At 42.0% G+C, this 12,648-nt stretch overlaps 1 protein-coding gene across 6 annotated transcripts in view; it reads left to right on the top strand.

Annotated features, from left to right (window-relative positions):
* Positions 1 to 11,661, top strand: part of garnl3 (GTPase activating Rap/RanGAP domain like 3) — a 66,746-nt gene extending 55,085 nt beyond the window's left edge. For 3 of the 6 annotated variants that reach the window (XM_029444715.1, XM_029444714.1, XM_029444719.1), the window contains 8 exons: positions 136 to 202; positions 608 to 715; positions 1,929 to 2,047; positions 2,741 to 2,876; positions 4,437 to 4,496; positions 7,176 to 7,394; positions 7,828 to 7,948; positions 8,074 to 11,661. In XM_029444715.1, the coding sequence (XP_029300575.1) occupies positions 136 to 202; positions 608 to 715; positions 1,929 to 2,047; positions 2,741 to 2,876; positions 4,437 to 4,496; positions 7,176 to 7,394; positions 7,828 to 7,948; positions 8,074 to 8,239 (996 nt within the window). In that variant the 3' untranslated portion in view covers positions 8,240 to 11,661. The remainder of the gene's footprint in view (positions 1 to 135; positions 203 to 607; positions 716 to 1,928; positions 2,048 to 2,740; positions 2,877 to 4,436; positions 4,497 to 7,175; positions 7,395 to 7,827; positions 7,949 to 8,073) is intronic. The other 3 variants (XM_029444720.1, XM_029444718.1, XM_029444717.1) reach the window with 2 other exon arrangements.
* The last annotated feature ends 987 nt before the right edge of the window (positions 11,662 to 12,648 follow it).

Below are 12,648 nucleotides of genomic sequence, written 5' to 3'. Positions count from 1 at the left end.
TCCTTTGAAAGAGTAAACTAAATCAGTAACTGGATGGTTACCCAGAATCTGGAGCGTATGTGACGTGGCTTTATTTGTCAGAAACTGTCTCTCACACGTGACCTTTGAAATTAATCCCTCTGTCTCTGCCTGCAGGTCAATTTTGTAGCAGCCATTGATGTTTATGAAGACGGGGAGGCGGGTCTGCTGCTGTGCTACAACTGTGAGTCTCACTTTAGCTCTGAACATCTCCCATGTTATTTGACTTAGAGCTGCAACGATGAGGCGATCAACTATTTTCATAAGCAATTAGTTGTTAAAGTCTGTTTTATATCATATTAAAGTGAATTTATTTGACTTTTAAAGGATTTTGAGAAAATGGGATCAATAATCAATAATGAAAATAATCGTTAGCCCTAACTTGATTTAGCTGAGCCTGAATGTTTGTCCTCTGCCACTGCACCTTTCTGGAATAAAAACGGCTCCATTAAGAGTCAGACATGGATTTTAGGATATGTCTGGATACACGGACAAATAGATGTCAAATCTCACTAAACACACACAAAGAAACATAAGAAAGTAAATCATTTGATTGTCAAGTTGAACCTGTTTCCTGTGTGTCTTGCAGATATTTGCTCCTATAAGAAGGTGTGTCCGTTTAACGGCTCCACGCCGATGATCCAGTCCAACACGTCCGATTTCCACTTCAGCTGGAACCAGATGCCCAACGCTATCGGTAGGTTACCACGGCAACAACGCTCGGGCCCCACCCAGCCCATGCTGCTGGCCTGTCGCCATGGAAACACCGTGTGTAGCCACAAGCGTCCAGTGTGATTATTAGTGTGCGTGTGCGTGTGTGTGTGTGTGTGGGAGTTTTTATGAAAAGCAAATACAATTGCTGCTGAACCTGTGAACCTGACCCAATTACACACACACACACACACACACACACACACACACACACACACACACACACACACACACACACACACACACACACACACACACACACACACAGAAACATATTGGAGAGCCTCAGTCTAAAAGCAACAGTTAAACTCTAATCAATATTTTTATATAACAAAAACGCCTCAAATTTAGAACAAATAGTTTAAAAACATTTGCTTTTCGTTCTATTTAAACTCTGTATTTCTGCACAGTTGCAGAGAAAGATTAGGCTACGTTAATATTATTAGTATTAGTAGAAACATACAATGATTTGCAAAATTCACAAAATATTTTTGCTTCGTTTGTTGCTTTTAAAAATAACATTTTCACTTACGTGTAGCAACCTGCCTCAAAACTGACGAGTTATATTCATTAAAGAAAGTTAATTTATAAAATAAATAACTAAATCATTTAATCTGATGAATCATTTTATTTAAATTGAGGATTTATTTCTTATTTTTAGGATGACGTCGTCATATTTTAGTGTCTTTCAGCTCTTTTCGTTTTTATTGCCCCTATTTTGGCTCACGGTCCCTGCTCCCATCAACCTCATTTCCAGGTGTTTTCTGCAGGCATTCACCCACCGTGCACCCAGAGACTAGCTGCTGAACAATGTGACTTCAATTCATCACAACTTGTGAAATGAATGCTAATGTTGCTCCGCATCTGCAGGTTGTGTAAATGAGCAACTGTTTGCACCTAGTGCAGGAGGACAAAAACTCTTCTCTTCCTTTCCACTTGCTCCTGTCAGACCTCTGAATGTTTTACAGAGGCTTCTTTTACTTGTCGACACTGTCGTCCATGCTGTGCCGCAGTTGGCTCTCACCTTGTTGTACATTTCACATCGACCGGAGGAGAAGGGGAAGCGTCCGGGAGATGCTCAGCCGGGCTGCTGCGCCTCTCAATGTTCTGCATAAATCATCGGCTAATGATGGCTTTTGTGGGAGTCGAGCAGCATTTCTACTCCCTGGTTTCATTATGTGCTCATGTTGTCTTTGCAGTGTGTGCATTTCCTTACATCCTGGCCTTCACAACGGACTCCATTGAGATCCGACTGGTGGTCAACGGGAACCTTGTGTACACATCCGTAGTCCCGGAGCTACAGTTGGCTGCTTCACGGGTCAGTATGATTGACAGCTTCATCATGTCCCATGCCCTGCAACTTTGTAATCATTTATTGTATACTTTACTTTATTTGTATAGCACCTTTGATGCACAGAATGTGAAAATGTGTGTTGCTATAAATCATAAAAGATTAAAAAGATATGTTTCGAGATGTCGTTTAAAGCCGTCCGCTGAGTCAGCAAGTCTAATATATAAAGGTTGTACTAAAAGTAGCATCCTGAAAGGTTTTCGGGGTAAAAGAGCAGCTGTGGAGGATCTTGTGTTTCTTAGAGCATCATGAAACAATAGGGAGTCTGTGATCTGGACTTTAAATCAATTCTTTAAAGACTTTAAAGATACAGAGAGCTGAAAACTAGGAGTTTTATCATTTCTTACTTGTAGTTTTTGTTATAACCCTCGCTGCAGCTTTGGGAATGATCTGTAGGTTTGATGACTCGACTGTCTGGATCAGAAGAGATCTCACCTTCACTATATTGTGCAAATGATAAAAGACGATTATGGTCAATACATTAAGAGGTTTACTACTTGTGGATTTAAAACTGGTGAAAAGTTTGGTGATAAGGAAGTAGAAATGCATTATGGGTGAACCTACACTTTCGTAAACACAAGTAGCCGTCTCACCTCTAATTTCAATCCCTGTTGTGTCTGTAGTGTCCTCATTTCTTCTCTGTGTCTTTTCGTCCCACAGTCGGACATCTATTTTGTGTCGTCGGCTCCGGTGAGCTCAGCCTCCAACTGCAGTTCCAGAGACACCAGTTCCCAGAGTTCCCCGCAAACGCCCACCGGCTACGAGATGCCCGTGTTCCCTTCGCCGCTGGGCGACGGTAAGCCCCGGTGCACAGCGAAAGCACCAGAGGGTGTTGATATTAGAAGCTTCGGTATTAAAGGTTTTCAATTGTCAACGTCGCCTACAGACCTGTTTGACTTTGGATGCTGCCAAGTTAGCCTAAAGCTCCAGGTCCATTTACATAAGCCGCAGCTAGAGTTCTTTCTTTCTCACAGTTGAATCATGTGTCGTATTCTAGGGCAGAGTATTTCATTTCATTAATCTCCCCTATCATTGTTACCTCATCCTTTCTCACTGTGCAGTACTGACATGATGTCCTCTTTGTTGGCACTGGGAAAGATCCAGATCCTCAAAGTCTTTGCAAAGCTTACTTTTACTGTTTATAACAAGTAAAATAATACATATTTTAGCCTATTACCGACCATTTTCCACAGGTTTCAGATTAATCTCCAGCCCTGCAGCCATTTATTTCAGTATAATATGAAAATGAATTTGCAGCTACTTTAAAGTGTCTGGAAACTATAAAGTATTTCTCTATAACATTAAATATTCATGGTTAAATAAAATAAAAAACATCCAGCCTGACAGAAAACTTGGAAGGGCTTTAAAACACAATAAAAATAATGAATGTAATATTTTTAGTGTTTTATTTGTTCTTGGATTATTGTTGGAAACGTTACCTGCTGGTGTGTTCAAGGACCAGCAGGTACTGTACCCTGATGAGTTTTTTTTATTGTTTTGGACAACAATAGAGTTCTGTGGCGCAGAGGAATACATTAAATCAGGCTTTGGTTATACAGGAAATGCATAATAATAAGAAAATGGTTGGCAGTTATGTAAATGTAATTTGTAGCTAAAGGACTGAAATGTTAAAAAGCATCGCTATGATCCTTCCAGGTCTTACAAATCACAAATTACAAAAAGAGGAACAGACTATTCACCCACATACCGTCAGCACCGTCACAGTCCTCGGAGGAAGAGCTTTCAAGGATGATTGAGGATCAATACGTGCACCCCCCTCCTCCATCTTTTATTGTGTATTTGACCATCCGGAGTCTCCCCTCCCCCCGTGGCTGACCTCTTCCACGTTGACACAACTGTCTCATATTTGTGATGCACATCTGTCGTTAATGGTATACAGGTTTGTCATTCAGACTGATGGATCATGGCAATGTCGACCTCTCGTTGTTAGACTTTCCACATGTTAAAAGGGACACAAAGTCATCCTCAGATGCACTTGTAATTCTGACGGCTGCGGGGAAGGACGAGGCTTGAGGAAAAACAATTATTAAAATGTCCTGGTTGTGTGCAGCACGAAGGCAGACAGTGTCTGCTTTCCTGTGGGTATTTACAGGTCCCATTAAGGCTAACAGGGAGGAAGGTTTGACTGTCGCTGCCGCAATTAGCCGAGGACGGGCTTTATGCTTTTAGGCCGGTTCGGGTAATCATTTCTCTCGAAGGGATTCTTTCCTGTTTTAGCTTGTTATGCATATGATTCTGCATCACTGGGAGCGGTACATCTAACAGAACCCACTGTGTTTGTATGTGTGTGTGTGTGTTCAGTTTTGTGTAACCCTCTTCTTCATCCCTGGTTCAGATTCTATACGGATCCCCTATGGTACCAAGCTTTCCCTGTACATGTCTAAGGATGCCGAAGGTACTGCAGGATTCTCCCACAACTCGTCCTCAGTTCATAAAAGATAATGCTCATAATGCTGCCCCACTGACATGCACATGCTCCCAGAGTGTACCACCCTGTCTGCTCCGAGGCGGCATGTTGACTTGAACGTTGGTTGAATGTTAAGTGAACATTATGTCTTCCCCATCCCCCTTCTTCTAATTAAAGAATTAGTGCGAGGGGAGAGGGAGAGGGAGGGGGGAAAGGTGATAGAGTGCAAAGTGAAAAAGTGAGGCAGAGGAGATAACGTCGATCAAGAAGGAGTTTTAAAATTACAGCAGGGAAGAGATGCGGAGAAGGTATGCATGAGAGCGAGAGGAGAGGGAGGGGTTGTGTACAAGCAGAAGGTTGGGAGAGAAGGGGGGAGAAAAGGGAAAGAGGGAAGGAGAAGACACGTCTGCCGCAGCATGATTTACAGATTGCACTGTCGCCATGGAGACTTTTGTCAGCCCTCTCTTCGATCCAAAGTGGTAGTCCAAACGGTGGTGCCACAATCTGGGGGTGAGGGAGGAAGTGGGGGAGGCTGAAAACGGTGGGGGAGAGAGGTAGAAGGGGTGCTGACAAAAATCCCATCCTCTAACTGCCTGTGCGCCTGCCGTATCTGCTCCTTGGGGAGGGTTTCATCTGATGTAATCGCATCAGTAATGTGAACAAGATGCTGGTACTGATGTGGCTGCAAGCCGCCACCTACCTCCACTGGCTTAAACACACGCCAAAGACCTGCAGCAAAACATCCCTCTGCTGCGGAGAATTTGACTTCAATTAGTGCTGAAAACAACCCTCAATATTCATATTTGATTCATTTGCCGGTGTGATGCAGTGTGACACTTCCCCTGGTCCAGAAGCGCATGTGGAATATACTGATCTCTGTGATTATATATTCCGAATAACTGCATGCTTTTCCCCCCTCACATTATTGCCATTTTCACTGTGTGACAGCGCAGGTACAGGAGAGAGGATCTGTAACAACACGAACACAGTGTACCTGTCAAACATCCGCTGTGACCCTCTATTTGTCTCCGTGGCTCTTTGCTCACCTCTCACCCGCTGACATTTCAGATGAGACAATCCTCTTTGTGCGGCGTAGCCTCCACATTGATTCATCCATGTTACTATCAGCCTGCCTCAAAAGGAGCAGAGTGTGCCTGCTGAACTGCAATACTGCTCCCCAATGGCACAATTGGTCACTGCAGGTTGGCACACTGCAGATTGTGCCGTTTGAAAAACTCCAAACATCCATTTATTGTGTCCCAAACAGACTTTAAGCGTTTATAGTCTCCCCTGAATAATAGATGGTCTGCTATAAATGGCTGAACAGTTACATCACATTAGCTCTCTGTAGTAAGGATGATTAATTTTAAGATCACATGCTGTTTCAGTAAATAGGACTATTAATCACTTTAGAGTGTCTTCATTTGAATATGGAGGTTTAGTTTTATTATATCAGCTCATCAACCTCCAGACTCAAAGTCACAAATAAGGTCATTTTGCTACTTTTTTAGATTGATTCTCCGAGCCAGTCGTTGTTTACGATTAATTTTTACTGTGCTATGAAAATCAACTTGACACTCGCTCGAGGTTAGTTACCCATCATAATAAACAGCCAGGCCAGTGTCTGTTTTGAAAACTTCCTCTATTGGTGCATTCAAGGACTCTTTTTAAATACATGAAATGACAGCTTCCCGTCATGCTTTCAACAACATCTACAGTATGTTTGCTTGCTGTTTGTGTAGTGAGTTTGATGTTCCATCAACTCCATCAGTAGTAGAGGGTCCTTGAATGCACCACCACAAGGGTTTCAAAGGAATAGTTTGACTTTTTGGGAAATATAGTTATTCCCAGATTAAATGAGAAGGTTGATCTCATGTCTATCCAGTAAAGATGAAGATATATAAAAAGTTATCTTAGTTTAGTTTAGCCTAAAGAAGCAGAGGGAACCAGTTAGCTTAGTGTAGCTTAGCCTAAAGAAGCAGGGGAAACAGCTAGCTTAGTTTAGCTTAGCCTAAAGAAGCAGAGGGAACCAGTTAGCTTAGTTTAGCTTAGCCTAAAGAAGCAGGGGAAACAGCTAGCTTAGTTTAGCTTATCCTAAATAAGCAGGGGAAACAGCTAGCTTAGTTTAGCTTAGCCTAAAGAAGCAGGGGAAACAGCTAGCTTAGTTTAGCTTAGCCTAAAGAAGCAGGGGGAACCAGTTAGCTTAGTTTAGCTTATCCTAAATAAGCAGGGGAAACAGCTAGCTTAGTTTAGCTTAGCCTAAAGAAGAAGGGGAAACTGTTAACTTAGTTTAGCTTATTAGTAGTTAGCTGTGTTAAGAGTCAGAGAGGTAAGCAGCTGAGAAATATCACCAGACATAAGTGAGAGTGGTATCCATTTTCTCATCTAACCCTCGGAAAGAATTCAAATAAACATATTTCCCAAAACGTCACACTATTTTGAGAAATAGTCACTACTCTCAGTTAGGTTATTTTAGCAAAAATAATAATAAAAGTGCTTCATACATTTCTCATTAACTGCCACACATCTCACCATTTATATGCGTCTCTTTTCCGACACTCTATTCCCATCTTTGTTTTCATGTTTTGTCCCCTTCCTCTTTCTGACATTTACCCGCTGTTCTCTCCTTCCATCACCCTTCTCGTCATCTGGGTTTCTTCCATGCAGGTGAATCAGCATGTAAGCACATGTTCAGGATCCCTCTGTGCAACTTGGTGGGCCGCAGCATCGAAAGACCCCTCAAGTCCCCTCTGGTCAACAAGGTGCTGACGACGCCGGCCCCCGCCATGGTGCCCCCGACTGCTCTCATCTCCGCAACACACTCGCTTTCCCTGTCCCGCATGGAGATCAAGGAGATAGCCAGCCGCACACGGAAGGAGCTGCTTGGTAAACACTAAATAACTAATTTACTTTAAGTTAATTTTATTAATCCGGTTATCTTAGCTTAGCATAAAGACTGGAAACAGCTAGCCTGGCTCTGTCAAAAGAAAAAACATTTTTAATTATTATTCTTAAAATCCATTTATATACCAAGGCTTTCTCCTTACACTTAATTTATTTAATTAATTGTTTTGAATTATTATTATTATTTATTAATTAGAGTTAATTAGTATTAGAGGTGCTAGTAGGGGGGGTTTGTTACCCTCGGAAAGAGCCACGCTAGACTCTGCTTCCAGACTTTATGCTAAGCTAACTGGCTGCTAGCTGTGACAGTGGTTTTGATCGTTTCTTCATCTAACTCTCGGGAATCAAACGTATTTCCCGAAGTGTTGAACTATTCCTTTAACTCTTGTACATTTTCTCTTACACACCAACTAAGGCTTGACAGAGGAACCAAGTGGGAAGTCAGACAGTGGGACAGTCAAACCGAGGAAGATGAGCAAGAAGAACACAGACGAAGACCCCAAAGCACGAGCACTGACGTCAACAAACAGCGACAGGTGATCACACACACACACACACACACACACACACACACACACACACACACACACACACACACACACACATTTAACAGTTTCATGATGTGATCCGAGCTCGAGTCATGTATTTCTGTGCACAACAGGTTAGCCTCAGAGTCTGTTGAGACAGACCTGGACGTCCAGCTGCAATGTTCGTCCAGTTCGGAGGCCGAGCCGGAGAAGGGGGTCCTACTCGCGGAGAGCCCGCCTCTCGCCAGCGCGTTCGCCCTCTCCAAATCCTTCGAAGAAGATGTCCTGGACCTAAAGTGAAGACAATCCCACCGTGCACTTCTCTGCCCACCCACTCCCATACTGTCACCATTATGTTATTGTTTTGGTTGGTTTGCTTTTAATTTGTTGTTTGTTTGAATTCTTTTTTCTTGTTTTCCCCCTCCCGTGTTTATATCCCTGTATCTTGGGTCTCCCCATTCATCAGACAAGATGGGTGCAGTGGGAGTTCGAACATGTGTCTGTGTGCGTTTGTTTCCGCGAGCAGTCTCTCAGCCGGTGTGTGTGTTGGGTGTTTGTGTTGCCCCGGAGCAAATAACCCAAAGAGGCACCGAGGCTGTGTAAGCTGCCATGGTTTATTCAGAGTTCTGCCTTCAGATAATGTTAAAGGTTTGATCACAAACCACAAACTGAATGTAAATCTGCGCACCGAGGCACAACAGAAATCTCGGCGTTCACAATGCCCTCTGAAGTTGCTAGAGCTTAATATGTGTTGTATATTATGTGATTATTTCCAATTTCACTTTGTTGTATGATATGCATATGTATGTGTACATCTGTTTATACATGAACATGCATACACAGTGACAGGCATGTAAGCCTGTCATGCCTGTGATGCATATTTATAGATATATTATAAAAATCCATTTTATTCCCATATTTAGTAAAAGTATGATGTTTTATGCTCTCTGCACATATTAGTCCTTATTCTTCTCCTTATTCACAGTATACAGGTAGACAGGGCTGGAGGCAAAGTCTCCCACAAGTGCCATTTCCCAGCATCCTCCACTGAACTCCACCTCTAACAGCCACCGTATTCTGGTGTCTGACAGTAGCAGCCATGATTGTAGTCCTCGTCAGATTACTATGGTGTCCCACATCTCCATTCAGTTTGGATAAATTCACTTACACACTCTCTCTAAGCCACATGCACTCAACATTTTACCCCATGAGAATGAAATCTGCATGACCTGCCTTTTCCACATGTATTGACATTTCTGCACATTTCTTTGGAAACCATGAGGTCTGCAACATCATACCAAACATAGTGTGATAAAGCAAATCGCAACCTGAGACGGCAGAATAAGTGTGGATGTTTTACTAGACTGTCCTGTGTGATGGCGTGAGACGATGGTACAGCAAAGGAATTATAGACAAAAACTGAAAATACAAAACCAGAAGTTTGTCATAAAGTAAAAAGTGTGACATTTTTCTTTAATTGTCGTCTGTTTCTGTGTGTGGAAGGAGCAAAATAATAATTAATTTTGAAGTGGCCCCAATTATTGAAACAGTAAACCGTTTAAAATACACACAGAAAACATAATCTGAATTTAGATAATTGTCCCTTTAATTAGAATTAACTAACTAAAACTGAAAAGCATAACAAATAACAATATAAAATAAATAATCCTGGTATAGATTCACAAGCAATGCTGGTTTTTATTTCAGGTGTCCATTAAAAGTCTGATTCTCAGCTGGGACACCTGGACGAGGCACAGCTATGAATTATGGGACAATTCACAGGAGACCGGGGACACTTTTCTTTCTTTCCCGTCCCATGTGTCCATTCATAAACTGCCTGGGAAAGAACAAGTAACTTTTTTATTCCCGCTTGTTCCAGTTTGTCTCTTGCATCCTGACTTTCTTTATTATACTGAGACTCTAACAGGGTGAACTCAAAGTGGTGCGCCCGAGATGTAGCTTTGCATTTCCATGAAGTTGGAGGACTCTTAGGAAATGTCTGAAGCCCAGGGTAGTCAGTTTGCAGAACTTTCCTTTAAAACTAAATGTTCAGCTCATTGACGACATTATCCAAATGATCGTGTTACCAAATTATTGTTTGTATCTTTAATACTATCCGAAATATTTAGCGTTTTTCGGGAACATTCAGAGTTAGAGTGGGTAACTCTTCTCTCTTTAACTTCTCTTCTTCATGCACCATGTTTCCCTAAAGTGTAGAAGAATCTGAGCAAACTGATTTACACACTTCGCACTCTGAGTCTCAAAGTGACAGGAGAGCCGCTCGATTGCCCCGTTGACTCCAATGTTAACTGAGACCGGAAATTTCAGGAACAAAAAAACGAAAAAGGGACTTTTTGTTGAGCTTGTTCTATTTCCCATAGTTTTGACACCACAAACACAAAGTCCTCTCTCTCTCTCTTTCACGATGTCAAAAAACTAGATTTACGCTCATGCTGATCTCTGTGGTGTCGCAGTAGCTTTATTTTTTATATTTTAACTGCTATTTCACCTCCTTTCATGCCTTCTTACACACACACACAGACACACACACACACACACACACACAAAGCAAGTCACAGCCCTTCAAACAAGGAATTAACACACATGCATGTTCACGTGCACTGAAGGAGAAACGCATGCCTACATGTTTAAATGACAATACACTGGCACATACTTCTCTCATAAGGCTTTAAGGTTGTGCAACACATGTTTTAGTGATGACAGTAACACACACACACACACACACACACACACACACTGTTAGACATCAGCTTTATCTTTTTCCTATTATTACAACTCTTCATACTCTGTTCAGCTGCTCCCATCCATCCATCAATACAAGTCCAGCTTCCAGCTCTTCAAGCCGCTCACCTGCAGCTGTACGTGAAACTACAGCGTCAGCTTTTTTCCCTGCAGTTGCATTCTCCAGTATAAATATATTTCTCCTCTGCACTGACGAAGTTGCATCAGTCATGTGTGAATCTAACATGAAACAGGGAAAATGTTCTCAGTAACGAACACGAGACAGTCAGTACAACCAAAAGAGAAAGCTTTAAGGATCCACTGGCAACACACTGGGAGCAGTGGTTCTCTGCTGGTGTGGGAATGAGAGCGCCTCGACGCGGCGTGTTCACAACACAGCAGCCTTCACATCTTGCATGAGTCTCTTTTCTCCTGCCTGTCAGTGTGAACCCCTCCAACTCTATAACTCAACTCAGAACAACTAAAAAGGGAAGAAGAAGAAGAGCAGGATGGGGGGGGGGGGGTTACTTTAGTGTGTGTTCCTCTGAATGAGTGTGGGATGCCTGGCAGTTACAGTTTGAGACACTGCTTCTCCCTCTTACGATGTTCCTACTTCTCCTGTATCTCTGTCTCTCCGTTCCGACCTCCCCTTGGCATTTTCACTGTTTTTTTTGTTTTGTTTTTTTTGTATTTGAATCTATATTTACTGTTTAGACTGTTGCTGAACCTCTCTGTGATATCAAAATGAAAGAAAATTAACAAAAAAAACACCAAGTGTCTTAAAATATTGTATCGCCATCGTTTTTAATGCCAAGTACTACTTGTAAATGTGTGTGTATCAAATGTGGCCTCAAATGAAACTGAACTATATTATTATGATTATTATTTGAGCAATTATTTTAAACAAGTGCTGTAGACCACTGCTGTGAAAGTAGTCGATTCTGTTCATTGATATGTAATAAATATTTATGAAATTTGAACTGTTTGACTATTTTTTCTCTTCTTCTCCTAATTACACATCTAAGTGTGTGTGTGCAGCTCACACACACACTTCCCACGCATGCACACACACTACATTATTGTATGCTGCTTCATGTTTTCTTTCTTGTTTGTTTACTTTTGTTGATTATATGATTTTAGTATTTGCTTGTAAAGTTTAATGAGAATCTTTTTAGAAGCTTCTAGGTTGTTGTTTTTGTCTCACCTGCACAACTTGCTTCTTTTGTTTTATTTTTGTTGTGCTGCTTTGGATTTATTGTGCCTTCTTTCTGGTTCACCCTCAAAAATCATCAATAAAGTCCAACACATCCAGAACTCCGCTGCCCGTCTTCTCACCCACTCCCACATCACCCCCGTCCTCTACAAGCTCCACTGGCAGAGAATCCAGTACAAGATCCTCCTCATGACCTACACAGCCCTCCATAACCTGACTGACCTCCACAGACACACTCCACTCTGCTGCTGCTAACCTCCTGTCCCCCGCCATCCGGACCAATCTCAAATCCTGGGGGGGCAGAGACTTCTGGAACGCTCCACCTCAAACCCTTACAGACTCCTCCTCACTCACCACATTCAAATCATCACTTAAGACTCACCTGTTCAGCACGGCCTTCAATCACTGACCGCCTCTTCTCTTTGTGTCACTCTGTCAAGCGTCGTTGAGTTAGGAAAGCGCCATACGAGTCTAATATATTATTATTATTACAAACAAACACAAATCTAATATTTCGCACGGGAAATGTTGAACTCTGTAGGACTGCTCTGTGTCTGAGCTGCGTTGTTTATCCAGACAAACACATTAAATCAGTAGATCAGAAGTTCTTTTATCTGCTCATGAACACCTAATATTTCTCTCTGCTGCTAACAATATGGAAACAGAATGGTCACATTGACACATCGTTATCATAAATGTATTTATTATAGTCGCTTTAAGTGAAGGATCGGAATAATTCTTCCACTGAAGTGCA

This window comes from Cottoperca gobio, chromosome 12 (genome assembly GCF_900634415.1).
Source record: "Cottoperca gobio chromosome 12, fCotGob3.1, whole genome shotgun sequence".
In the NCBI taxonomy this organism is placed as follows: Eukaryota; Metazoa; Chordata; class Actinopteri; order Perciformes; family Bovichtidae; genus Cottoperca; species Cottoperca gobio.
Note: the sequence above shows the minus strand (reverse complement) of the source record. Positions and strands in the feature narration are given on the sequence as shown.